We start from the raw sequence: 27,455 nt of genomic DNA on the forward strand, positions 1-27,455 counted from the left end.
CATGATTTTTTTTACCACCATTTACCCAATTTTAATCTTCAACTCTTATCCATGTATATTTTATTTAAAGTTATAAAATATCAAATCTTCAAATCCATCTTAACTTAAACACAAATGCAAAAAAAATGATTCACACTTATATTCAAATTACTACAAAATTTATTATAGCAATTTACAAATATATAGGGCGAAAATCCACTTAGATTTATATCCAATATTGGGCTTAAATAGTTTATAAAGTTTTAATTGAATTAGGGGTCAAAATGAGAATACTAAACAATATACGTACAGATAACATATAAAAGGGGCGAAGCAATTTTGAGAAGTTGATTTCTTCGAAATTGAAAATCATCTTACCCTTTTCAATTTACTTTCACCGTTTTGTTACCAAAAAGGTTTCATCTTTATTTGCTTGCAATCAAACGTTGCTCGTCCCAGAACCTTCCACCAGCTGCGGCAAGCAAGGAAAAAATCTTTTCCCAATTTACGGTACCAATTCGTGTTCCCAATTCCGAAATTTAATTTGGGCATTTATCCACTCAACGAGTCTTAATTTTCCTTCAGTTAATTGATTATGTTTCTGCATAACTGTAATTGTAGGTAAATTTTGATGTTAATTCTATGAAGCTTAAGATTTGTTGCCGCCCTTGGTAGAGAAATTTTGATTAGATAGCTTTTTTTGTTGCAATTAAGAAAATGGAGGCGAACAGCAGTAGTGTTGTAGTAAATTCGAACTTAGAGCCTAGGGGTGATCTTGAATTCCATACACACGACGAAGCATACGCGTATTACAAAGAATACGCGAAATCGGTTGGGTTTGGTACTGCTAAATTGAGCAGCCGTAGGTCTAGGGCTTCAAAGGAATTCATCGATGCCAAATTTTCGTGCATTAGGTATGGGAATAAGCAACAATCGGATAATGCTGTTAATCCGAGGCCTTCGCCTAAGATAGGGTGTAAAGCTAGCATGCACGTGAAGCGTAGGATTAATGGGAAGTGGTACATTCATAGTTTCGTGAAGGAACATAATCACGAGCTTTTACCAGATCAAGCGCACTTTTTTAGAAGTCATAGGATTGCTGATTCTGTTAGCAATGATGCTAAAGTGAGGAGGAAGAAAGTTCCTCCTTCTGTGTTGAAACAGTACGGCGCTTATCAGTTTCTGGGGTCGTGTATGGAGAATGTGATCCGGAATCAGCATGATAGGGGGCGGTTTTTGAGTTTGGAAGATGGTGGTGCTCAGCTTTTGCTAGACTTCTTTTCACAAATGCATGAAGAGAATCCGAAATTTTTCTATGCGTTGGATTTCAACGAAGAGCATCGGCTGAGAAATGTGTTTTGGGTTGACGCCAAAGGCGTGGAGGATTTCGTGTACTTTGGTGATGTGGTCTCACTTGACATAACCTATTTCACAAGCAAGTGTAGAGTTCCTTTGGTTCTTTTTATCGGGGTGAACCATCACATCCAGCCTACGTTGCTTGGTTGTGGGTTGATAGCAGATGAGTCAGTATATACGTTTATTTGGTTGATGCAATCATGGTGTTTGGCAATGGGGGGACGAAGCCCTAAAGTTCTACTCACCGACCAAAATGAGGCTGTCAAAGCTGCTGTTCACTTGGTCTTTCCAGAAACTCATCATTATTTTCATTTATGGAACATTCTGGAAAGGTTGCCAAGAAGGCTTGAGTACCGTAACGTGTGGCATGAGTCTTTCATGGGGAAACTAAATAAATGCTTATATAGATCATGGAACGAAGAAAGTTTTGAAAAACGATGGTGGAAATTGACTGAAAGGTTTTGTGTTCAAGAAGATGAATTTTTTCAGTCCTTATACGAAGATCGGAAACTCTGGGTGCCTGTGTTTACAAAGGATGTTTCTTTTGCTGGGTTGTCAGCAGCTTCGAGGTCTGAAAGCTTGAACTCCTTCTTCGATAGGTACATAAATGGGGAAACTTCTTTGAGAGATTTTATAGGGAAATACGAATCGATTCTTGAAGACAGATATGAAGAGGAGGCTAAAGCAAACTTTGATGCGTGGCATGAAACGCCAGAGCTGAAATCACCTTCGCCTTTTGAGAAACAAATGCTGCTAGTTTATAGTCATGAAATATTCCGGAAATTTCAAACGGAAGTTCTAGGAGCAGCAGCTTGCCATCTGAAAAAAGAAAATGAAGATGGTACAACGATAATATATGGAGTGAAAGACTTCGAAAATAATCTAGGTTATTTGGTGGAATGGAATGAATTGAAATCTGATATATACTGTTCTTGTCGTACATTTCAATCTAAAGGATATCTTTGTAGGCATTGTATTGTAGTTCTCCAAATGTCCGGTGTCTTTAGCATACCTTTTAAGTACATTCTGCAACGATGGACAAATGCTGCCACAAGTAGAATTCCCCTTAGTGAGAAATTGGATGAAGTGCAAGCTAAGGTCCGTCGTTACAATGACCTTTGTCGACGAGCTATAATACTGGGGGAAGAGGGTTCATTGTCAGAGGAGAGTTATAACAATGCTGTGGCTGCCATAAACGAAGCTCTCAAACACTGTACTGTTGCAAATCAGCCTTCTAATCAGAGCGGTCTGACACCCAACGTTTCTGCACCTCTCGCCATACTAGGTGCTGGAGACGTTTCTGCACCTCTCGCCATACTAGGTGTTGGAGGGTCGGACCAGAGTGTCACCATCACGTCTGAGCAGCAGGTGCCTACAGCTAAAGTGATCGACACAAGCAAAGGTTCAAAGAGGACGAATTCCGGGAAGGAGCCCACAAGCAATGGTGGGATGACTAGTAAAAAGGGGAAGGTGTGTATCTTATCCGTTTATATACTTTTTTCGTGATGTACTTAATAATCTTCTTTTTTTAATCTGTGGATCAGGTGCCATTGGAGCCTGCAATTGCTAATATCGGGACTCATGGCATTTTTCAGTACATGGTGCGACACTTCATCTCTAAATAGAGATTTTATAATTATATTTCTTTTGTTTGTGAAAAAGAAGCGTTCCTCTTTTCTGCTAATATTACAGAAACGTGAGAAATTTTCGATAGTTTATTTCTCAATTAAGTATCTTCATGCTTTTCCACTGATGATTGGGTGTCAATGTGGTTCAAATCTATCCTTTTTAGCTTACACTTTCTCTTATTTTGTAACAGTTTCCTGTTTTCTAGAATTTGTTTGAATTTGCATCTGGACCCGCAGGTTTGTTGTCCCTGCCTAGGCGTGGAATCTCGACTAAAGTTTAATGGACTCGATGAAATATGACTTATATCCACTGTTTAGATATGCCTACGGTGCAACACAATTGACTGATTGCTGCCTAGTTTAAGCACTTAGTTAGCCAGTATGTTTACGAGCGTATTTATACAGAGACAATTTATGTCGTAAAAGAGCTTCTAACACGTTTATACAACAGTCGGTCAGTATACCTGTGGTAATAGTTAATTTTTCTTTCCCACTCTCTTTACTGAAGTTTAAAGATGCAATTTTGGAAAGTGTATGTCATGAGATGCAACGAGTACGATTATTGATTAGAATTAATGAGAGATACACTTCGATTTTCTATCCAGGATGTGCCTGCTCCGTTGGATTATCCTGCTATGTACCCGAGATTCCTCACAGCGTTGTTAAAAGGCGGCGAGATGTCCAAGAGAGGCGTGGAGATGCTGGGCGAGATGTTGGAGGAACAAAGCTGAAAGGTACAAAGGTCATATAGAAGATTTCTGGATATGAGCACAAGTTTTTTTCCTGCTCAAATCTATGGAGGTATTTCATTGATTTAAATGATTTCTTTGTATCAAAGATTCAATTTTTTAGTGTTGGGAAAAGCTCTTTCCTTGTTAATGCAAAGGTGTTAGTCGATTAACCGTTTCTTCTCTGAACAGCCTCGTACCTCGCTGATAGCCTCTCCTTTCGTTTCTGATTGAGAGGAACAACTCCTACTGAAGCGCTCCGTCTAGTCCCAGACTACCAAAATACCGGCTATGGATGCTGAGACGACGTCCATTCAGATGCAAATTCTGCCTCCCCGTGACTAGATCAAGCCCAGCTTTGGAAACGGGGCGTCTGCAAAAAGCCTTTCGATGCTGTCAGAATGGGGCGCGGCCCACTCTGCTCGACGCCGCTGTGGCCAGTTCAGAATGTTCCAAGGAGACTCGGATCAAGATTGTGTGTGTGTTGGAAAATCATGCCCAATTAGATTAGTTAGTAGTTAATGATTTAATGAAGATTTGATGGATCTTTAATCACCAATCAAACTTGTACTATTCATTTTGATTGGGAGATAGTGTTTCTAGAACATGGTTTTTGAATTTGAATGATTAAAGCTTTCCTCTCTCTTGATTTTAGTTGGTTGTGAATTAGTATCTAATTTGAATGATTGATTTAGATGAGTTGGAAATTTGTGTGTCCAATTCGTGTCACAGCTTGCTTTCATTCCTATTCATCATAGAATAATTCAACCTCTCTCTCTCACTCGTCATTATCCGCAATTATCAATAACAAACTGTTCCGGACTCAATTCCCACATCGGTTGTGAGAACAACTGATGTGGTGGTCCATATAGATTAAATGAGCTCTTTCTCGTAACAGGCTAGTCTTTTGGGATGAGTTCTCCTGTTTGGTTTGTATCACAAACCCTCTCTTTCACAGACAGACACAAACCTATACTTTATATTGGAACATATGTACATATTTAGGTTTATATTGTTCAATTGCGAATGTATGATTTTTAATCAAATAAAGGAGTAATCATTTATTACTCAGTTTGTAAATTAAAATATTTAATTTTGGCAATGAAAAATCTGATATGAGACAAAAACTGAATTTGGGGTAAAAATGTATCACATCAACACCAAATGCCACGTTTCTTTGCCCCAAAAAAATAAAACATGGTTTCAAATGTGAAGTCGAGGGTAACCATTCGATTGTTAGTTCTTTTTTTTTTCAAAATTGAAAAATCATTTTTGTTAAATTAAAACAGAATTGCATTAAAGTATTTATAAAAATGACCCAAACTGAACAAAATTGCATAAAATATCTAAAATATACGACGAGAGTGAATAGGGAAGTAGCCTTAAAGTCGAAGGATCTAATTTTCACTTAGGATCGATTGGAAATGTTCTGGTCGGCCTCCTTTGCAGAATTTTTAGTTTATGAAGAACATGGAGTATTAAACGATGTCAATTTGATTTTTTATTTTGTAAATTACGTTATTAAATTATAATTTTAGTTCTAATTAAAGTAAGAAAAATATATCTTTCGTGGTAGCTCACTTCATGAGTTCATGTTACATGTCTACCCAATAAATTTGCCCTTAACATGAGAAATCACTATAGATAATTTTTAATACAAAAATATAAATAAAATAAAATAAAATAAAATAAAATAAAATAAAATAAAATAAAATATGTTTGTAATGATGGAAATACTAAAGCATGTTATCACATGCCTTCCTTTTTGTTATGCTTAACTAACATGTCCACTTCATACATTCTCATTTGTGCAACTCTTTCTCTCACTTTCTACCGATTCCAATTACAAGTGGTACTTATTTTAATAATTAAAAATGAGGAAGTTTAAAAGTAAAATATCCAAAGCGTATGATGGTTGAATGATACTTGATTCAAATGAAATTCACAGTAATATTTCATTTTTCTTGGCATGTACATAAAGCAATGCCTGAAGCAATTCGATAAAATATTTATTCAGTTTTGAATAAATTTCCATCTAATGATTAAAATTTAAGTGTCGAAGTTGTTCATTTCAAATGCACATTCTTTTGATTAAAGTCAACAAAACATATAAGAATAGGTACTACTATTATTTTTTAAAGTTTTGGGGTAATTGGGTTGTCCCTACATTCAACCATAAATTATTTACTAATTTAATAAAATTAATTTCCACCGACGCTTGCACCCACCGACTGTCGTGAATCCACCTGCCATTTACATTAATTTTGCACACCACAAAATTAATAAACATGTGTACATTTATTTTTTCCAAATTGAGTAATTTTATAGTATTAATATTCATGGAAGGGAGACTTTTCAGAATTTATAATTATTAATTAACATTACATTTTGTTGAGTAGTGGAGTACTATACAATTTTTAGATGTCACAAAATATGTGCAAAATGATATTTATAATTTAAAATGCTAAATTATACATATATATTTTATATTACTATATAAAAGAAAAAGAAAGAGTAAATTGATAAATATAACAAATTCGAGCTCATTTACTTATGGCCAACCACTTTGTTTTTCCATTCTAAGTGTGACATGAAGAATCATTTCCTGTTTTCTTTTTAGTAATTCCGAAAATATGATTATATTAATCACAAATTCACTATTGTATAATAATAATAATAATAATAATAATAAGATTCATGAAATAATTCCTTGGTCTTGATACTTTGGGCAAAGTGTAATTTTAAATTTTCATGATGTAATTTTGACAAATTTATCATTTACGGGCCGGGCCTTCTGGCATTCTGACACAAATAAAATCATATGAAATCTGAAATCGAACATTAACTCATGTGAAAAAAAATTAAGTCAATTTCAATATTCAAAGATTTATCACAAATTAATTCAGCAATTAATATCTTACAAGCCCCTTTATTAGTATACTCATATTTACTGTACTAAGTCAATTTCAAGCAAGAAATTCAGCAATTAATATCACACATTCCCATAAAATAAAAATATTTTGTGTTAATATGTAAAATTGAATCACTACAAGGATAGATTTTATATTTATAGTTCAATAAATTGTGTTTTTAGTAAATTACTCCGTACAAAAAATGGGAACAATTTATTCCACTTGTGTGATTAAGGAAATTTATTACCTCAAAACCACACAAACTCAAATGGAAAAAAAAAATCATCAAAATTGACATTAAAAACTAAAAAAATATGTATATATCACAAATTAAAATTTGAGAAGTCCTAATTACCTCCTAACAGCAACAATCATATACCAAATCCAAAAAATAATGCAAAAAGAAATTAAAACAATCAAACAGAAAGAAAAAAAAAAATTCCTCAAAAACAAAATCACACCTTATGCAGCAATTCTGCTCAAACTGTCCATTTGATGATCTTAATCCTTGGATCGACCTTGCATTTGACGTGCGAAGTCGTCGCCGACGTCGCCGTTTTGCCATTGGGGATCGAGATCTTAATTCCGTCGCAGGTTACCCTAATTCTGAGATTCTTCGTTTTGATTCCCCCAATTTTGACCTTCACTTTGGTGTCCAGCTGAATCTTCAGCGGCAGGCTCCTATTCTTCAAGCTCGATTTCAGCTGCGTAGTGTCGGCGCCGTCCGCGATCTGATTTTTCGAGCTCGAAACGACGCTTTTAAGCGTCGTAACGTTCCTCCTCCCGTGAGTGAAGCCGGGGAAGGATCCGTCGGCAATGTCGAGATCTCCGGAGATGAATTTGACGGCAATTGAGTCGTAGAAGAAGGTCAATTTTTTGTTAGGGTTCCGCGCGGTGACGGAGAGGTTGAACGAGGAGGTGATTGAGTTGTCGGTGAGGTTGAATCTGGAGAGCTGGATCGAATTCACAGCGAAGGAGGGGCGCTGGGGGCGGTAGAGGACGTAGATCGCGGCGCCGGCGATGGCGGCGAGGAGGAGGATGAGGAGGATCGCGATCGTCGACCAGAGGCAGCACGAGCAGAGGCAGCTGCGGCGGTGGCCGCGCTTCGGCGGCGGCGGCGGGCGGTAAGCCGGGCGGCTGGAGTTGTAGAGCTGCGCCTTGTTCGCCGGAAACGCCGGATTCGCCTCGCCGTTCGCCGCCGCCGGAGCGCCGCCGTTGGCGGCTGGCTTCGCCGACGGATGCACTTTGTCGTTCATCTTTTCTCTCTCTAAATTATGAATATATGTATGAGCTGTATGTATAGGTGGAGAGAGAATAAACTAGAGAGAGACAGATGGAGAGAAGAAAGGTTTGGAAGAGAATATAAATGGAAGATTTGAGTGTGAGACTGTGTTGACTAGTGTGTGACTGTGTGAGAGAGGGAAGGAGATAAGAACTGCTTAACTAATGCGTAATTAATTTGGAGTAATTACAATTAGTGGCTGTTTTATAGGGTTAATGTGTTGACCAAAACCTCATCAATTAGGTTCGTGGTCAATGTCGAGATTAGGTTATTATACACTATTCGTGAATTTGGGTAACATGTTTTTATAAATTAGGCTGCCAGAAAATTAGTTTAATTAATTCAAATAAAATACTTTTCTTTTCGTAAATTATTTGTAGAGTATTGAAAAAAATCGTCAATTTTAAAATCATAAATATTAATATTATCTCTATTTTTTCGTTGGGTCTAATTTATGAAATATATCTGATGTGTTACCAAATAAATTCTGCGAGGACGAGTAAATTTTATTATCACTTTTTTCAACATACTTAACAAATCACTTTGATTATGGCATCAATTTAAAATACGTCAACGTCAAATTAATACTAACATATTACAAATATTCAGAATATCTATGACTAGAGCAATAGTTTCAAGAAAAAAAAATATTTTTTGAGTTTTTGTACACAAAATTATGGAGGAGTATTCTATTTTGGCTTCGACCCTATCGTGGATACTTTATCGAGTAAATATCTATAATGACTATCACATTAATTGATGCAAAGGAGCCAACAAAGTTGGCGTAATGTATTTGGTAAATGTTTTAAATATAGTCTTGCATCACATCGATAATCGTCGTACAAATTCAATTTTGTAAATTTTAGTATAATACTAGTAACAATAAATTAATAATCATATGTTATAATATACTCATTCTAGATATTCAGTGAAAATGATGATATTTTAACTAATGAAAATTTTAATTATTAAATTTAAGATCGTAGTAAATCATACTCCCTCTATCCCATGTTAGTTGAGTCACTTATTTTTTTCACTCGTTTTAGAAAAATTATAGTACTACTAGTTAAGATGAATAGAGGGTAATATAAGAGAGAGAATAAGAAGACGCTTCTCAGTATTATTATCTCTTTATTTTAACTACTTTATTATCATTTTCTAAAAAGATTGAAAAAAATGACTCAAATAATATGGGACGGAATGAGTATTTTAAATTGAAACTAGCATTTCTATTAAATAGAAGTGGAATAAAGAGTAAATTTTGAAACCTAAAATTGATAGTTGTATCTCACCCACTATATATATTGGACTACAGCTTTAATTCATTTATTTTAGTATTGATGGCTGCAACGAATCTTCTACTATTGCTTCCTAAACCATGTTCTTATTTAAATTAGTAGTTCTACTATAATTGTAATTCAAAATTAAAACTCAATTAATATTGCAATAGTTTAATTTCATCTAGTTTATAGTAGTTTATAACACATGATTTACAAATTAGGAACTAAAAGGTCAACTTTGCAATCAGAATTACTCCTACAAATTTGTACATAACTGATAAACTATAAAAACGAAACTCGTGGAGTCAGACACAGTGAATATAGTCGTCATAAAAATCGAAACACTAAACTGATGCAACTCTCGTCATTAGCAATGTATGGCGGACAAAGGACAAAAGTGACTGTATATATTTATAGACACATTTTTATGAAACTCTCATTAAAGAAAAAAAAAATGACAACTATTAATTTGATATACTGAATTAGGTGTTACTAAGTTTTTCCTTCTCAACTTGCGGATTTACATTTTAAGATGCTTCATCGCAAATACAATAACGACAATTTGTGGATAATGATGCTTTATCAGTTAAAATATTTTTTTATTTAAGTGAACAAATTACAATAATTTCGACATGATATATTACGATTATATAATGCTACTAATATTATTAATATAGCTGGCTTCAGGTTTGATTTAACATGAGAGAGTTAGTGGGAGAGGAACCTTACACCAGTCTTTACCTAATTAACATTTCGATTGCTTTCAATTTTTCCAATCAATTATTGTGAGTATGAATATTTTAAAAAAATGGACCAATAGGATTAATTTCGGTTGTTTTGCTAATAATTTCTTACTTTTAGCTTACTATTATTATTATTATAATATTATTACTATAGTCAAGGAATAATAATGAACTTTACATGGTGTTAATTATGTTTCCCTCATAATCACGATTCACGCTACCTTAATTATACTCCTATGAGTTTTTAAAATGGTGTTTTTCCCTATGTAGTTTATATTTTCATTTATTAAAATAGTAGAATTATATTATGTTTATAAAAGTATACATGTCCCTAATAAGTAATTCTATGTTGCTTAATAAGTATGGTGTTTGAATTGTAGATTTGTAGTCATATTAACACGTGACAAGAGTTGACATTTCCATTCGAACTATTATGATGTGATTATTCTTAATAATGCATAGTTACCTATCCTAGATATATAGGTATATTAACTAGTGCCCCTTTGCATTAAGTTAAAGACTAGTAGTAATATTTAAGATGCTAAGGTTGATGATAACTTAGTTATGCGCAGGCAAGACCGGCTCAGACCTGACTTATATCTGATTTAAACCCAGCTCATACTCTCCCCGACTTCGAATAGGCCAAATTTAAATCCGAATTCGACCTGCGACACAATCCCATAAATCCATTTATAAAAGTGGGTGTACATAATACATTTGTTACGAATCAAAGTAAGTACTTGTATTAAATAAAAATAACAAATGTGAAAGTTACTATTGCTTAGATAAAAATTATTAATATTGTTGTTATTATATTAAAAATTGTTATTGAAAACTTGTGAATTATATTTATAGTTGGTTAAAAAATGATTTTATGCTATTAATATAAAGTAAATTCTTCTAAATAAAAAAAATCAAGAGTTGCATATATTTAGTGTCAAGTTTAGCATATTTTTTCTCTAACTTAGAACTATTATTTGTCCTTCAACAACTGGTCCACTAGATACGACGAGTTATATATGGGCCTAGATTATGGGTCAAATCAAATAAGCCCATATACTATCAGAACGACAGCCTAAATTTTAATCCCCGATAATATCCATCATTTTATTTTTATTATGTAATTGGTTCTATAATCTGCTGAAACCCCACTAAAAAAAATATTAAAAAAATATTATATAATATAAATATTTAAAAACATCTTGAAAATATACTTAATATTCGGAAAAAAGTAAGAGAAGAAACTATGAATGATATGTGGGTTTTGCTTTCACAAAAAAAAGAAAAGAAAAGAAACAGATATGTGGGTTTTGCTTAGAATTAAGGATAAATTTGAATAATAAATATGGAAGCATAGTAGGAAAGCATGATAAAAAGTTGAAATGTGAAAAGAGCAAGCACTGTGTATTGGACTTATATTAGCCATTAAAGTTGGGTTGATAATATTACTAAGAGTACAATATTTTTATTCTTTTCTCTGTTTAACACATATCCACAAATATATATTTCTTTGATGAATGAAAATGTTAAAAGCCAACTAAATATGATGACATCACAAATAATTGCATAATCGACACATCATAAAAACAATTAAAAAAAATCAAATATAAACATTACACATCAGCACTACAACAGTTTAGGAGTGAGCAACAAATCCGAAAACTGAATATCCGAACCGATCCAAACCGAAAATTTGAAATTCGGTTCGGTTTGTTCGATTTTTTGGTCCGGTTTTAAATTAAAAAAATTGATTTTTCGGTTAGGTTCGGACGAGAAAAAAACCCAAATAACCGAATTTTTTTAATATATATATATATATATATATATATATATATATATATATATATATATATATATATATATATATATAACTTAAAAAACCTAACCCTACTGCATATCATTTTGTAGTTTATTTTATTTTATTTTATTTTTTTTTTTTCACACACACATACACATCAGAGTTCGGGATACATTTGGCAAGCGAGCTAGTCCTCCTCCAGCCCCTCGTGGTTCGAATACTTAGCCCTCCCAGCCGGGAACCGGCCCGTTAGCGTAGTCTTGTTCAGACATGCCGTCAAGCCTCCCTCCGACGTGGTCCAGGCCCGTAGACTACCCACCACCCTCAGACTGGTCTAGGTCCGCAAGCTTGCCAAGCCCCAAGGCAACCAGCCTTGTAAAGGCCCACAGGGGAAATTAATCCCAAGTTGCACCATCCAGGATTCGAACTCAAGACCTCCTGGATGGTGCCATATCATTGCCTCCCTTCTCAACCAGTTGAGCTAGGAGACTTGGATATTTTGTAGTTTATTTGAGTGTTCGAGATTTTCCATAAAAAATTTGTGGATTTCTTCAATCTAGATCTTTTAATATTTCTTTCTCTTCCATTCATTTTGTAATTTTTTTAAATTTTGATCATTTTAATTATTTTTATACTGTTTGTTGTGTTATATATAAATTAAGATTTTAGGCCTTTATTTAAATATAGATTACAGTCATGTCTTTGTGTATACATTTGTAGACTTTTTTTTAATATTTTATATATTTTCAGCTTTTTTATATATTTTATATAATTTTGGTTTTTCGGTTTAATTTAGTTTTCATAGTACGGTTTTCGATTTTTCAGTTTTTCGGTTAGTTCGGTTTGATTCGGTTTTCATTTTAGGAAAAATCAGTTTTTCAGTTCGGTTCGGTTATGGGCCAAAACCGAACCGAAAACCAAATGCACACCCCTACAACAGTTTCAAGCCCTTAGATTGCAATACACAACGAGTCCAAGCGATGTCGACTTAAAAACAAACACAAAAACTTCAAATCGCGTTACGATTACAAGTAACAAGAGCAGTGACAATGACAAAATTGACATGCAGAGGGGTAAAAATATATTTATAAACAAATTTTATAGTAATGAGAAGGCCTTTGAAGTTTTTAAATAAATTTATTTTTTAAACAAAAATAAATTCTCATTAAATACCCCTAGAGGTATTTAAAGAAAAATTTAAATAAATTTTTAAAATTTTAAAAAAATATCATTATTATAAAGTTTTGAAGAGGGGCAAATGTCCCACCAACACTCCAATTAGATCTGCCCATGAACCAGAGAATAGCTGTGCACGAAAATAAAAACTACTCCAAATCACAATCCTAAAATAAGCGCAGCGCCGCCTATCCAAATATAATATCACAAACTTACATCAAGAAAATGATTAATCTAATCCAGACTTATTATACTCACAGTATCACAAACTTACATCAAGAAAATGATTAATCTAATCCAGACTTATTATAATCACAGTCTCACATACACTTATTTCTTGACGCTACGATCATTCTTTCTTTTTACGTGGCATTCCATATTGAAATAAAGTTGTTCCAAATGGATAGGATTGTTAGGATTAAGTGAAATAAAACAATGTCCAAAATATACAACTTAAAGCTTCAGAGTTGATCATTTATAACACTTTTAAAAAAGACAGAGAGAAAGAGCAATAGCGTGATGTCATTAGTATGACGGGAGACTCTTAATTTTGTTAATTTTCTATAAACTTTCGAAAAGTTGGATTTTTACCACGAACTTTAAAATTGGCAAATAAAATCACGAACTTTACCCTGAGTTTGTTATTTCACACTAATGAAAAAATTTCGGCAAATAATATCATGATATGGATTTTTTTTCGTAATTTCTCGACAACAACTTCGAGAGCTTCAAGTTTTTCAATATTTGAGGATAGTTTTTCTTGAAGCACACCCTCGAAAATTGTTATTCAATCTATTAATATAGTTGGAATTTTTTCATTAGTGGGAAATAATAAATTCGGGGTAAAGTTCGTGATATTATTTGGCAATTTCAAAGTTCGTAGGAAAAATCCAACTTTTTAAAAGTTCCATGATATTAGATGTCAATAACCCTTCTTTTTAAAAGTTTCATGATATTAGATGTCAATAACCCTTCTTTTAATTGGTTTGGAGGAATCTCTTTTTTTTCAGAAGGATTAATATTTAAGTATCAAGTCTCGACCTATATTACATCCACTTTTTCGAAAATAAATACAGTACCTATATTACATCCTCTTTTTCGAAAATAAATACAGTAGCTTCTTTGATCTTTCCATGAAATGTCGGCGCAGTTTGTTGGATGCCAATGTAAAATTTATATTCTTATTTAAATAATCCTGCAAAAAACGATGTAGTTTATCTTAATACTTTAAAACTAACGACTTACGAGTTACGACAATATTTGGTGCTAAGAGATATTTTTAATTAAATGTTTCTTAAAACCGTGGAAGGAGGATACGAGAGTGATCAATTAATAATCACAAATTAAGATTAAATTTTAGCTATTAAATTAGGAGATATATTGGTTGAAATAATGTCACATAGATTACATTTTAAATTGAAAAATTATTAAATAAACTTAAAGAGTATTAATGTCAATTCTCTCTCATCAAAATCATCTCAAAACTTTAAATTTACGTAACTCTTTTAATTTAATTTTTTTTGAAAAAATATATTAAATTAAAGATAATTTTATAAAGATTCTAACGAGATCTCAATTGCATATGTTCCGACGATGTTCGAGTGATGAAATTTGATAAATTATATTTCTATTTTCGTATATGTCGATAAACAGATTTTATCAACAAATACAAAAAAAAAACTTAATATAGTGTAGGTAAAATATCAATAAAACTGTGTTAATATTTACTTTGATATTCTCATGTCATATTGTTGATATTTGTAATACACTATGTTTATATAAAAAACACCAATGAAAATTATCATATGATAACACAATGACGATATTACCCCTTTGTTGATATTTTGTCTACTATTTATTGAAATTTATGAGCTTTAATCTCATCAACTCATTTTAAAATCTAAGGGTATAGATTTAGTCTTAGTTTTTTTATTATAGTGTTATAAGTATTAGAAGAGGACACTCATTCTTAATAATGTGGATATAGTTTTTTGATTTAAAGTGATATTTCCCAAAATTAGATTTAATACGATAATTTAAGTTTTAGTATTTTATTTTCAAAATTAGATTTTGTCCATATTTAGTTGGAATTTCTTCCTACACCGAATAGAAAATAATATATCTTCAACTTTCTCCTCAATTATATTTGACATTATTCACCTTTCAATTATTGCTCTTTTTTCACAGTGACAATTATATTTGACATCATTCACCTTCCAATTAATACTCACGCAAATCGCTTTAAAAATAATACTACTCTCACACAAAAAAATGACACAATTAATGGGACAGAAGAGAGTTACTGTATAATTAAAAAAATCTAGACCCTCTCTCCTCCCTCCAAAAAAATCAATGATTTTCTTCTTCTTCTTTTCTTCTTTTTTAATTTGGGAAATTTTTGCTCTAAAAATCAATGAAAAAACTTTTTTAAAATATGGGAAACTTTTACTCCAATAAGTCAAATAGGAAAAACTTTTACAAAATAGGGAAAAAAAATTGCACCGACATTGAGTGGGACATTGAATATTATGCAGTAATAATTTAGGTCAAGAGACATAATTAAGATCCACCATTCCACCCTCCATTATTTTGTGATAATACACTAGAAAAAAAAAAGTATGGTCTCCAAATACCACATTCTTTTATATATAAACAACACCTACCCAATCTGGGGACATTGGACAATCCAACAAGAAATTAATGCCATTGATTGAATCTTTTATCCCCACATTTTTCATTTCAAATATGGAGAAAGAAAGAAAGAAAAAAAAGACTTCATTTTTTTCCATCTCCATCCTCCAATATTTATTTAAATCATTTTTACATACCACACACATGTGCTTGTGTGACCCTTTTCACATGATATATTATGGTCAAAATTCCAAAGCAACAAACATTGAAATAATTTCTTTGAGACCAATTGGGAAGACTTGAATAATTATATGTTTGATGTTTACGTGATTAAGAAAAAAAATATAAGATGGAAAATTGAATATTTTTTAAAATTAAAATCTCTTCTGTAACCCATACATTAGCCTATGCTTAAGTAAAGTGAATTGACAAAAATAAGCCAAAAAAAGTGTATTGAATCTATTGATTGTTAACTAAAAAATAATATATGTATGAAATTCATTTTGTAAAAGTATCTATGGCTTAACCCCAAATTTTTGAGAAAAATATTATACTATTATGCAACAAATCCAACACCTTAGACACAAAAACTTAGTTACAACTCTGTTATTTTAATTCACTGTTTATAATTAATCTTTAATTTTATTTAAGTTATAGATACTTTTAAAATAAAAACGATTAGAAAACTAAAAAAAACTATTGCACTAAAATTCTTAAGCAATTTGAAATAGGTAACGCCATTGTCAAATGGGGCAAAGAGAAGGAAAGGACAGTGTTAAACAGAAGAAAAAAAGTTGGTAGTACAATGCATAAATGCAGTAAAAAAAACATTCTTGTTTATTTTAATGAGTAAATTGAATGCATTTTCCACTATTGAAAGTGGTCAAGAGCCAAATTTGAGAATTCAACTCTGTTAAAATCCACCAAATTTCTCCGTCATAAACTGTTTGTGAAAATGCCAACATGACAAAATCGTTTCCATTAACTAGTTATAATCACTAATTAGTTTTGATTACTTTATTGAATTCCACCTCAAGAAACGGAGAATGTTTTATTAAATTTGATTAGACTTTGACGAAAAAAGAGTCACTGTTATGCTAGTGGTCTGCAACTGGTTTTATTGGAATGTTGAATTTTGCTCTCAAATTCAAATAGGTTTAGGCCATTTTCACCATTAGCACATCAACTAGCCATTAATGTTATTTTGCTGTTGTTGCAAGAATCAATTTTTATCCTTTTTAATCTTCTTGATTTCTCCAGGCTCTCTTTGATCCCCACAAAACTTTAATCCCTTTTGCAAAAGTGATTGCTGAAAGATTGCACTGTTGTTTCCCCTTTCCTTGATCAGTTTCTTTTCACAGCTTCATATTTTTTTCACTTCAAGATTTATCCTGCTGAAATTTGGCCTTTTCCTCAAACCTAACAGTCCTATGTTTTTTGCTGCTTCACTGTCTTCTCATAACTTGAGTAGTACTATATGTGGGACTGAGCCTTTGTTACTTTAATGCAACTATATTATGCTCTTGATTGAAATGGGAAGTGAATGATTGGTGATTCTTGAGTTGGGAAGTCTTTTCTGCTGGGAGATATGGAGCTGTTGTTGAGCTTTGTGATTCTCTGTGCTTTCTTGTTTCAAGAATCTGCTGGTAAATGGATACTATACATGTTTTTTCCTTTTTCTAGTTGTCTATATTCAATACCAGAATTCAGATCCATTTATTTGTTAGAGAAGGTTATTCTTGATTGATCATATGTTGATTTTTTCTAGTTTGTGAATGAGAATTATTGATCACTTTTCCTTCTTGGTGGATATAGAAAATGCTCTGTTTTAGTATGATGTGCTTAGTTAAATTCAGCAAGAATCTGCTTGTTTCTTGAATTTGTTGAACTCTTTATGATTTAGGAAGAATGGATCATAGCTATGGCAAATATCTCGTCTTGAATTCGTCGTTTTTAAGACTTATCGCAACGCATTTTAGTAGGTCTTTGTCTTCTTCCCATCAAAGTTGAGCCTCTTGATCTAAGTCTCTACGGAGGCAGAAGCCGACTTCTGTTTCAACTCAACGGTAACCAACGCTTCCCCCTCTCCTCGTTGCTCGTCTGAGTTGCTGTTAGTTACTGAGATGTAGTATGAAATTTCTCAATGCAGTTCCTCATCCCAAGACCTTCCGTTTTAGGAATGCAGATGTGTCCTCCACACTGTCTGACTCCATGCCTCCGTTGCCCGTTTCAGCTCATCACAAACACCATTTAAGGAAAAAAAACCACCACATTTCTCTTGCACCCCACCAAGGTTAGACTCTGGCTACTCCAAATGCCTCTCGTTTCTTTGATTCGTATGCATACTAAACCTTCGTCTCTGTCTACCAGGGCCGGCCATTTCGCCTACTGTTTCTCCAACGAGCTCCCCTTCAGCGAGCAGCAGGAAATCTCTCCCACCTTTACCTCCTAATAAAGGTATCTGTTTTTCACTTTTTCTTGCTTAAATCTTCTATAATTAGAGAAGTTCCATAGAAAAAACACGAGATTTATGCGTTATCTTGCAGGATGTGTGTCTGTCGCGTGCACTGAGCCGCTGACCTTCACACCACCCGGAACAACATGTGCTTGTGTTTGGCCTATTCAAGTTAGACTCCAGTTCAGTATCTCTCTGTATGTGTTTTTCCCTATGGTATCCGAGCTCGGTCAGCAAATCGCTGAAGCTGTCCCGTTGAATCAAACTCAAGTCCGTATAGTGGGAGCAGATGCAGCAGATCCAGAGCTGGAGAAAACCACTGTGCTCATCAATTTGGTACCTCTAGCTGAGGCATTCACATCGGCTGCCGCCTTTTCGATTTACAAAAAGTTCTGGAGCAAAGAGCTCTCCATCAACACTTCCACATTTGGTGTTTATGATGTGCTATATGTTCACTATCCAGGTACACAAACATGAATTGTAAATGCTGTTTAGTTATATGCGAATTTACAATCATTTTTTGCGTTTATTCATGTTTGTGAGGTTATACGCAGGCCTACCGCCTTCTCCACCAGCATGGCCCTCTGGCTCTGCTACAATCGATGTGCAACCTTATCCCCGCAGCACGAGTGGCAACGACCCAATAAAGCCGTTCGGAGCAGATGTGCCGAGAGGGAGGAGAAACGAGTCTAGCAGAAATATGATCATCATAATTGTTCTGTCATCAGTCACAGCCTTTGTAGTGTGTATGGGATTTATGCTGCTGGTTCTGTCGAAATGGCGCGACAGTGCTCGGCAAGGGCTAATGCCACAGGAAGGAAAGGAGTCAGGTTTGGCTTGAGACAATAGAAATGATTCAGTTAAATGAAAATGATGTAATGGGATGTGGATTTGGCAGGTGGTGGTAGGTTGCTGAAGGTAACGAGCCGGCCGAGCTCAGCCTCTGTGTCGTTCAGCTCCAGCCTTATGGTGTTCACAGGGACCGCGAAAGTCTTCAGCATCGAGGATATGGAGAGGGCCACGGATAGCTTTGACAGTTCAAGAATCGTGGGTGAAGGCGGGTTTGGGCTCGTTTATGGTGGGACTCTTGACGATGGGAGAAAAGTGGCGGTGAAGGTTCTCAAGAGGGACGATCAGCAAGGCGGCCGTGAGTTTCTTGCAGAAGTCGAGATGCTTGGCAGACTCCACCACAGAAACCTTGTCAAGCTGATAGGGATATGCCCTGATGAACACTCTAGATGCCTCGTCTATGAGCTCGTCCCCAATGGCAGCGTCGAGTCTCATTTACATGGTCAGTTTAGGTTCAAATTCGAACGAAATTCCAATTCCATGGTACCGAACGGATCCTCAAATGTTACATATGCAGGGGTTGATAAGGAGATTGCTCCTCTTGATTGGTCAGCTAGGATGAAAATTGCGCTCGGTTCAGCCAGGGGCCTGGCCTACTTGCACGAGGACTCGAGCCCACGTGTCATACACCGGGACTTCAAGTCCAGCAACATCTTGCTTGAGCACGACTACACGCCTAAAGTCTCCGATTTTGGGCTGGCTAGAGCCGCTATGGATGAAGCACACAAGCACGTTTCGACTCATGTCATGGGAACGTTCGGGTAAGACGTTTTCCTTTAAATTCGGGCATCTCAGAAACATGCACTGCGCGCACACAATGCACACACTACACATACACACAATACCGCACACACAAAACACACAACACTCATACTACGCACACACATAACACACACAATGCGCGCGCACACATAACACACACAATGCGCGCGCACTGCGCGCGCACACATAACACACAATGCACACACTGCACACACACCGTAAAAACACAAAATGCGCACACACAATAGACACACTGCACGCACTTCACACACAACACACATATTGCGCACACTCGCAAACTCAACATCACACAATCAACACACACAAACAACACACACACCATATACAATCACGCAAACAACTCAGAATACACTGAAAAACAATGTCACAAGAACTTTCGGATAAGAAATTGTCCTTTCAAGAAAACACTCAAATTCAAGAACTGTCTGATAAACTTACACTCACCGTGCTGCAGTTACTTAGCTCCTGAATACGCGATGACGGGCCATCTCCTTGTCAAGAGCGACGTCTACAGTTATGGCGTGGTCCTCCTCGAGCTGCTCACAGGGAGAAAGCCGGTTGACCTATCCCAGCCTCCAGGGCAGGAGAATCTAGTGGCCTGGGCCCGGCCTCTCCTCGCAACGAGGGAAGGTCTCGAGGCAATCATCGATCCGTCTCTGAAGTCAGCTGTGCCGTTGGAGAATGTGGCCCGAGTTGCAGCCATAGCATCAATGTGCGTCCAGCCTGAGGTCTCCCACCGCCCCTTCATGGGGGAGGTCGTCCAGGCGCTGAAGCTCGTGTGCAACGAGCTCGACGAGACGAGAGAGCCCGCGTCCAGAAACGTCAGCCGGGATGACTTCTCCATTGAGGTGGATGAGCAGTTAGAGCAGAGTCTTGGGGCGGAGATAACGCTGTCGGGCGTGGATCTGTCGAGCTCGTCAGCAGCGCTTAGAGTCCGCGAATCGGAGTCGTTTAGGAGGCAGTTTAACTCTGCTCCTTTGAAGGTGGAGAGGAAGAGGAAGTTTTGGCAGAGGCTGAGGGGACTCTCTGGAGGCAGCATGAGTGAGCATGAGTATTCATTGCAACCTTAGATTTGGATATCAAAGTCTTTGATTTTCAGCTTGGCCCTTTTTTTAAATTTTGGCCATGTGAATTTTATCTCTAGATAGGAGAGTTTAGAAGTGCTATTTGATCTTGTTGTTGTTTAGATTGGAAATTTGGGAGGCTGTTTGATTTTTATTTTTTTAAATGTATTCGTTTATTGTAAAGTTTTAATAATAATTGTGATGATAATTATTTTCTTGATGTTTGTATTGGGCACAAAAGCCTTTACTTGATCTTTTAATTAATTGATACTCTTGATACTTGTGAACAATATATAGTAAATACTAGCATGGTTCCATTCATTACTTGATTTTAGGATCCTATGTGATCTCTATGCAAAGTCATGTAAATGCTGAAATAGATGAAAACAAACATTTACATATGTATATAAACATGAATGGGAATTATGAGATCATGTGTTTTGAGCATACAAGAATACAACGGCGAGGTACGATTTATATAGTTGAACCACAAGTGAAATAATGGGAGAAATTAATTATGATAATAATTATAATTGTTAGTGTAGAACAGTAAAATATAGATATAAGCGGAAAAGTAGATAGACATAGTAGATAAAGTAGTAGTGTATTTGGTGTATTTTATTACTCAACACATTCTACATATATATAGTACAAGAGACTAAGCTAGGCTATGTTAGCTAACCGATGTGGGATAGAATTCATATACTATATTAACACTCCCCCTCAAGCTGGATCATATATATTGATCAAGTCCAGCTTGGTACAAAGTTCTGGATCATATATATTGATCAAGTCCAGCTAGGTACAAAGTTCTGAGAAACGCTTCACAGACAACGGTTTTATGAAGATATCAGCAATCTGGTTAGACGATGAAGTGAAAGGAGTAGTAATTGTCCGATTCAAAACACACTCTCGAATGAAATGACAATCAACTTCAATATGTCAAGAAATCTCCCGGCAACGGATTGTTATTCAAAAAGAATGGACATCTAAAAATTGAAGTAAATATAGATATAAGCGGAAAAGTAAATAGACATAGTAGAGAAAGTAGTAGTGTATTTAGTGTATTTTATTACTCAATACATGCCACATATATATAGTACAAGAGACTAAGCTGGGCTATGTTACATAACCGATGTGGGATAGAATTCATATAATACATCAATTCGTCCAGGTCATTACAAATACAATATCTAATACAGAACTACCGAAAAAAAAACATTACTACATCATTATATAATTAAATAAAAAGGAATACACATTCTTCACACATCATCACCATTACCTACCCCTTAAATTAACCCTAGCAAAAACAATCAAGATTAAAAGAATTACAAGTTATTTCCGATATCATTATTTAGCTTAGCACAATTCATGATTCCTCACACTCCAGCTGCTTCTCCCAGTCTCCCTCTCAAAATCTTCACTCCGACATACCTGCATTCGCCCAAAGTTTAGACCCGAAAAACCGAACCGAAATGAAAAACCGATTTTTTTCTAAAATTGAAACCCAACCAAAAAACTGAATTTTTTTTCTAGAATTGAAATCAAACCGAATTAACTGAAACAGCAAACGCGTTAGTGAATATCTTACCGGCCAAGCATCATGACAGTCGCCTGAGGATTAGTCCCCGGGGAGTCAAAGAACGTCGAGGTATCCACAACCCGGAGCCTCCCAACGCCAAGGACCTTGTACTCGGGATCCACCACCTTGCCCACGTGGCAGCCACCGTGGTAGTGCCAGATGGTGATGACGGTGTCCTTGCAGAATTGCTCGAGCGATGTGGTGTCGTTGGTATGCCTTGGTATGAGGTTGATGTTGGCCTCGATGCTCATGTTGATGAGCTTCTCCATCGCGTGGTCCTCGAGCTGCGTGTAGTCGGCAAAGGGCTTCGACTTCACGAGCTTCTCCACGACGCGGAGGCCCTCCACGCACCGGGCTAGGTCGGCCGGGTGGCTGAAGTAGTTGAACGTGACGGTGGGGTTGGAGTCGACGTTGGTGTTGGAGAGCGTCACCTTGCCCTGAGAGAGCGGCCGGGCGACCTTCTCCAGGATGAAGCCTCCTTGGAAGGCTTCGACCGGGAGGTTTTGCTTCCGGTTCCGGAATTCGTGGATCGCTGCGTGCGTCCGTTGCTTCGGAGGGATGGTCGACAGCTGCCCTATCTGTTTTAAACAGGGGAGGGAGAAGTTTTTGTTTACTTTAACGACAGGTAAAATTGTAATTTTACGATGTAAGCCAAAACAACGTCGTTTAACGTCTTCTTAAAATTAGTACTCCCTCCGTCCCAACTAGGAAAAGTAAGGGCGAAAAATGCACTAACCTCAGCAGAAGCAAGGCCATGGTTACAATGGATGCTATTTTCGCTCTGTCCGAAGCCGCTGCTGGCTTCGATGTAGACTCCCACCTTCGTGATCCCGACGGTTTGTATGAGGGACTGCTTCACCGGCGTCTTGCTCGGCACGAAGATCGAGTTCATAGGGTTGTCCGATACGTTCTTCCCCACGAACCAGTTGTCCAGCACCACCGGGATTTTGAGCTTCTCCAGATCAGCCTTCGGCCCGATTCCGCTCAGGAGCAGCAACTGTGGGCTCCCAATTGCACCCGAGGACACGATGACCTCGCTCCTTGCCCTCCTCGACAGCACTGCCGTGTGCGCCTTCCCGTTCTCGTCTTTGAAGATCACTCCAACTGCCCTAGGCCTTTTCCCTGCCATTTTAGAACAAAAACCAACAAGATTAATCCAAGATCAAATAATTCATCTAAGAATGTCAAATTTACTTACCGGTTGTGTCAAACTCGATCTTCTGGACCGTTGCACGAACCAAGACATGAAGGTTGTCGGGGTTGGCGGAGGCGAGAAGCTCTGCGGCCGTGTGACGGCGGCCGAACCGGTCGAAGATGGTGCCACCAACTTTGGTGCCGTACAAGTGATCATAGGTGAAGCCATTGAAAGGCGAGACCCCGGCTTCTAAGAGGCTGTCACTTATGGCTCGCTGCCACGGCCCAAAATCGGGCCGATGGACGATCTGGTTCTCGATCCAAGGGTAGGACTCGTTCACCAGCTCAGCGTCCCACCCGGCTTTCTCAATCTCACTGCACCACATCAATGAGGAAAACCATCAAAAATTAGTCAAGAATATTGAAATATTGATCAAATTCAGCTCAACTAAAATTCTAAAAACAGTAGTGTGACTAGTTTAGTTGCTATAATGTTAATTCAATCAGCCTACTTTAGTGGTTCCCACTTATAATTATATGTGTCTTTTCTCTACATAACTCAATAAAATAAAATAGTTGTAACAAAAAACACGCACAAATACAAGTATAGTGCTTTAATCAAAGTTTGTGTAGAAAGGAATTCAATGTCATAAATTCTTTATGCGGCAAAACTAATCAATTAAATTTCCCATGTGGAATTGTGGAGGGGCTTAATTCTTTGACTATACAAAGTTGAAATATTGAATTTGTTTTCATGAAAAAGACTAGAAAATGATAGGCATTCAAATTAATGTTAGATCCTAAGTAGGTTGAGCAAGTGATTCCATAAATAACCAAATGGGCCATGCAATAATATAGGCCCTTAGGAATTTTGGTCAAATGTTGATTCATCTCACAATTTGAACTTCAATCATAAAAATCCCAAATTTTAGGAAAATTTTATCAATTCCTAAATTTTATCAATTTTTCACGGAATCTAATTTGGTTTAAAATGTTTCAAATGTGTTATCCAAAACATTCCACAAGAAAAAGACATATAGTGAATTTTATCATTTGTCATAACACAACAAGCAAATCAGCTACCAAAAAATGAAAATATTTTACTATGGATAAAGTGAGAAAAATGTTAAAATTAGTGGTTTTTACAATTGACTTTAAAATTGCAGGAGTGACAAAAAAATTATTAACATTCATTTTTTTTTTTACAATTTTCCGTACAATTTTTAAAAAAATGAAAATATTCTATTGTTTTTTTACAATTACACGAAAATTATTATTTACACCATTACACAAAATACACAATATTCTATAATAGTAGCTACTGAATTTAACATTTTTTCATTTATATAAATAAATTTTCCTTTTGCTACATTAGAAAACTCGAATAATCCAGTAATTAAGTCCAAAACATAACTAGAAATTCCCACACATGAGAAATAATTAATTTAAGAAAGTTCTAAAAGGAAAGGGGATTTTTGGGGGATTTGTACCTTGCGCTTGCGCGGGTGTAAAATCCGGCATTGATGGCAGTTCCACCGCCCAAAACCCTAGCCCTAGCATTGAACACTCCATCGGTGGAGACGAACATCTGCGACGCCGATTTCTCCGACGTATCGGCCAGAGATATGTGGAAATTCTGCAGAAACGACACGTTCGAATTCGCGAACGGCGTCCCCCCTCTCTCCAGCAGCAGAACGGAGTAATTCCGCGACAGCGTGGCGGCGAGGGGGCACCCCGCCGTGCCCCCGCCGACTACAATGTAGTCGTACGCCGCGGCGGGATCTACCCCCGCGGCGGAGGACGGCTGCGACGAGAATGAGCTCGCTGGCTTGATGAAGGGGTACCGGTATTGAGCGGGGTGATCATATTCAGCACCTGCAGATTCCGAATTGGAAATCAATTTTGGGGAAAATTGGGGGAAGGGTTTGATTGAGCAAAAGGGAGTCGGAAAATGCTAGAAAGTTTCAATCTTTTTTTTTGTTTTATTTTTCCTTAGTAAAAAATGTCAAATGTCAACTGATTTTGTTTTTTTTCCCCTTTTTTCCTTCTTACTTCTATATGAAGAAAAACAAACTTTGTGTTAATGGGTAAGAAAAAAGCTTCAATCTTTTATAGTTGAATAGATTTGTGGAGTTTGTTGTGAGAAGAAGATGATGAGCTAATTTAGTACACAAAAATTTCAAATAAAATCAAGAAAATGACACACAATGGAAGTGCTAGTGTGTGTTTTGTGCAAAAGAAAGAAGAGTATGTTGAGAGAAAGAAACCTTGAGACTGTGAGAAAGTGAGCAGCATCCATACAACTGAGCACAAGTAAAGAACTGCACCACCAACCAAAGCCATAGATAAAGAAACACACACACACACACACACCACACACTAATTTCCTCTGAGAAGTGAAGGAATTCAATTCACATTGCACAATACACCTCTAGAAAAAATTCTTGATGTGGCTATCTCTGGTTGGCCTTGTTCTCTGAGTTTATATCTCTATATATATTTATTGGGAGAGAGATTCAACTACTAAGGTAGGGATATTGATGCATGCATTTATCAAAAGGTGGTATTACAAGCTTATGCTCCACATAATTAATAATGAAGATGAGGAATGGTGCATCTTTTATTAATTTGAATGTTACACGGAAATACAACTGGTGAATTTTTTTAAAAAAAATTGTGGCATTAATGGAGAAATGAATGGTACAGATGGAGAGAAACCAAATGCATGCGCGCCGTTTGGATTCAAGCAAAAGAATTCTAATTTTTTTTTCTTGTTTGATTGAATTTATATGTGTATAATTTGACAGCTATGTGGTGATCATAGGCAACATTAAATTGTTAAAATACTTAGAAAATTATTGCTATATAGTATGTATGATAATTTTCCCTCTTTGATTTTATATATGGAGAAAACTTGTAGCTCTTAATTATTGATAAATTAAACCCACACATTAGTGAATTCATTAGCTTTAATCATGAATTCAACCATGGCATTAACTAGGCCTCTACGAAGGGGAAATGTTGATTCATTAGGTCAAAATAGTAGTTCCATGAAGTATTTCATAATCCAACCAAACAAAATAAATCAACTAACAATTTGTTACATCTCACAAATACTTTAAATCAAGAGAGACTAATTAATGTCCTAGCTATCAATAATCATTCTCTTATAGCAAATGTAGGTTTAGAATTGCATAATTTGTTGAATCAAATTAATAATTGTGTTGATGGTTGATGAGATTTTTCCCTTTCAAGAAACTAAAAATAGTTTAATAATTGTACTAGCATCGTAAAATCTAGGAAGCGCAACTGCACATACATCTACACATTTCTAAATACTGCTTGTACTAGTAATTATTAATAAATCATTTTCTAGATTCATTTATTACTAGAACATATCTGTTTTTTTAACCAAAGTAACCATACCGATTGAATCCAACTACCACGACCCAGAAAAAGAAAATTACGAATATATATCTAACGATATTGTTTGGTTCTTAATAATTAATCAATAATGTAACGCATTAATTTAAATATTTAATATCTTAAAACGTAACGGCGATTGCTTTTCTATATAGTCGCTATATTAGTAAACAATGAAACAAATACTATAAAACTAAATCAATGAGATTGCTTTCAATCCATCAAATTTTGTTGCAAATGTTTACATTAATTACTCTTTTATCACGTCGGATTATTGTAATATTCAATAGTTTATTACGAATTGTTTTTAAATTGCAATTTTCTAATTGAATATGGAAAAGTAAATAAATTTTAATCGTACGACGACATTGAATACTCAAACCTGCCACATTTTGTCCCAGCTGGTAATATATCTCTTGGAATATTGATATATATTTTTTAATTCTTCAACTGGATTTTCCATTTAAAAATCCATTAATATTGATTGTCTTTTTGCCTAACTGACCTTTTATATAGTTTATAGATTATAGATATACGCATTTAATAATTGGTTGTAAATTTGTGGTGGAGAAAAGGCACATATATTTCAAATAGTCATGATCCCGATATATTTATTTGCTACAAACTAAGTTTCATCTAGCTAGCTAGT

At 35.5% G+C, this 27,455-nt stretch overlaps 4 protein-coding genes across 10 annotated transcripts; 2 read left to right on the forward strand and 2 right to left on the reverse strand.

The window, feature by feature from the left end:
- The first annotated feature begins 348 nt into the window (after nucleotides 1–348).
- On the forward strand, nucleotides 349–4,345 carry LOC121794208 (protein FAR1-RELATED SEQUENCE 4-like). Of its 3 annotated transcripts, none has more exons than XM_042192273.1 (5): nucleotides 349–489; nucleotides 601–2,805; nucleotides 2,880–2,936; nucleotides 3,569–3,764; nucleotides 3,884–4,345. In XM_042192273.1, the coding sequence occupies exons 2-4, from the start codon at nucleotides 697–699 to the stop codon at nucleotides 3,692–3,694; spliced, it is 2,292 nt and encodes a 763-aa protein (XP_042048207.1). In that variant the 5' UTR covers nucleotides 349–489; nucleotides 601–696; the 3' UTR covers nucleotides 3,695–3,764; nucleotides 3,884–4,345. The 3 variants fall into 3 exon arrangements, with proteins under 3 accessions (XP_042048207.1, XP_042048209.1, XP_042048208.1); XM_042192275.1 differs by lacking the exon at nucleotides 3,884–4,345 and adding an exon at nucleotides 3,201–3,417 and having other exon boundaries at nucleotides 3,569–3,701; XM_042192274.1 differs by lacking the exon at nucleotides 3,884–4,345 and adding an exon at nucleotides 3,201–3,432 and having other exon boundaries at nucleotides 3,569–3,697.
- A 1,388-nt stretch (nucleotides 4,346–5,733) lies between these two features.
- Nucleotides 5,734–8,037, reverse strand: LOC121797121 (NDR1/HIN1-like protein 13). The gene is made up of 2 exons (XM_042195849.1): nucleotides 7,065–8,037; nucleotides 5,734–5,937 (listed from the first exon to the last, which is right to left on the reverse strand). The coding sequence occupies exon 1, from the start codon at nucleotides 7,857–7,859 to the stop codon at nucleotides 7,083–7,085; it is 777 nt and encodes a 258-aa protein (XP_042051783.1). The 5' UTR covers nucleotides 7,860–8,037; the 3' UTR covers nucleotides 5,734–5,937; nucleotides 7,065–7,082.
- An 8,504-nt stretch (nucleotides 8,038–16,541) lies between these two features.
- Nucleotides 16,542–20,882, forward strand: LOC121794209 (receptor-like serine/threonine-protein kinase ALE2). Of its 5 annotated transcripts, none has more exons than XM_042192278.1 (9): nucleotides 16,542–17,159; nucleotides 17,493–17,579; nucleotides 17,699–17,806; nucleotides 17,884–17,970; nucleotides 18,060–18,431; nucleotides 18,523–18,798; nucleotides 18,867–19,259; nucleotides 19,335–19,578; nucleotides 20,055–20,882. In XM_042192278.1, exons 1-9 carry the CDS (start codon nucleotides 17,102–17,104, stop codon nucleotides 20,668–20,670), a joined length of 2,241 nt encoding a protein of 746 aa, XP_042048212.1. In that variant the 5' UTR covers nucleotides 16,542–17,101; the 3' UTR covers nucleotides 20,671–20,882. The 5 variants fall into 5 exon arrangements, with proteins under 5 accessions (XP_042048212.1, XP_042048213.1, XP_042048210.1 ...); XM_042192279.1 differs by having other exon boundaries at nucleotides 17,496–17,579; XM_042192276.1 differs by having other exon boundaries at nucleotides 16,543–17,159; nucleotides 17,663–17,806.
- Nucleotides 20,883–21,788: 906 nt separating this feature from the next.
- On the reverse strand, nucleotides 21,789–26,070 carry LOC121794210 (protein HOTHEAD-like). Its single transcript, XM_042192281.1, has 6 exons — nucleotides 25,651–26,070; nucleotides 24,874–25,258; nucleotides 23,448–23,758; nucleotides 22,986–23,371; nucleotides 22,259–22,827; nucleotides 21,789–22,101 (listed from the first exon to the last, which is right to left on the reverse strand). The coding sequence occupies exons 1-6, from the start codon at nucleotides 25,724–25,726 to the stop codon at nucleotides 22,047–22,049; spliced, it is 1,782 nt and encodes a 593-aa protein (XP_042048215.1). The 5' UTR covers nucleotides 25,727–26,070; the 3' UTR covers nucleotides 21,789–22,046.
- Nucleotides 26,071–27,455: the final 1,385 nt, after the last annotated feature.

The sequence above is a fragment of the Salvia splendens genome, chromosome 3 (genome assembly GCF_004379255.2).
Source record: "Salvia splendens isolate huo1 chromosome 3, SspV2, whole genome shotgun sequence".
In the NCBI taxonomy this organism is placed as follows: Eukaryota; Viridiplantae; Streptophyta; class Magnoliopsida; order Lamiales; family Lamiaceae; genus Salvia; species Salvia splendens.

Coding starts and splice junctions, on each gene's coding strand:
- LOC121794209 (XM_042192276.1), top strand. CDS start 17,102: ATGGAGCTGTTGTTGAGCTTTGTGATTCTCTGTGCTTTCTTGTTTCAA. Junction 17,580..17,662: donor ACTTCTGTTTCAACTCAACG/GTAACCAACGCT, acceptor TTCTCAATGCAG/TTCCTCATCCCAAGACCTTC. Junction 17,971..18,059: donor ACCTTTACCTCCTAATAAAG/GTATCTGTTTTT, acceptor GTTATCTTGCAG/GATGTGTGTCTGTCGCGTGC.
- LOC121794210 (XM_042192281.1), bottom strand. CDS start 25,726: ATGGCTTTGGTTGGTGGTGCAGTTCTTTACTTGTGCTCAGTTGTATGG. Junction 25,259..25,650: donor CACTTTCTCACAGTCTCAAG/GTTTCTTTCTCT, acceptor CGGAATCTGCAG/GTGCTGAATATGATCACCCC. Junction 23,372..23,447: donor GATCGAGTTTGACACAACCG/GTAAGTAAATTT, acceptor CTAAAATGGCAG/GGAAAAGGCCTAGGGCAGTT.
- LOC121794208 (XM_042192273.1), top strand. CDS start 697: ATGGAGGCGAACAGCAGTAGTGTTGTAGTAAATTCGAACTTAGAGCCT. Junction 2,806..2,879: donor TGACTAGTAAAAAGGGGAAG/GTGTGTATCTTA, acceptor TCTGTGGATCAG/GTGCCATTGGAGCCTGCAAT. Junction 2,937..3,568: donor ATGGCATTTTTCAGTACATG/GTGCGACACTTC, acceptor TTTTCTATCCAG/GATGTGCCTGCTCCGTTGGA.
- LOC121797121 (XM_042195849.1), bottom strand. CDS start 7,859: ATGAACGACAAAGTGCATCCGTCGGCGAAGCCAGCCGCCAACGGCGGC.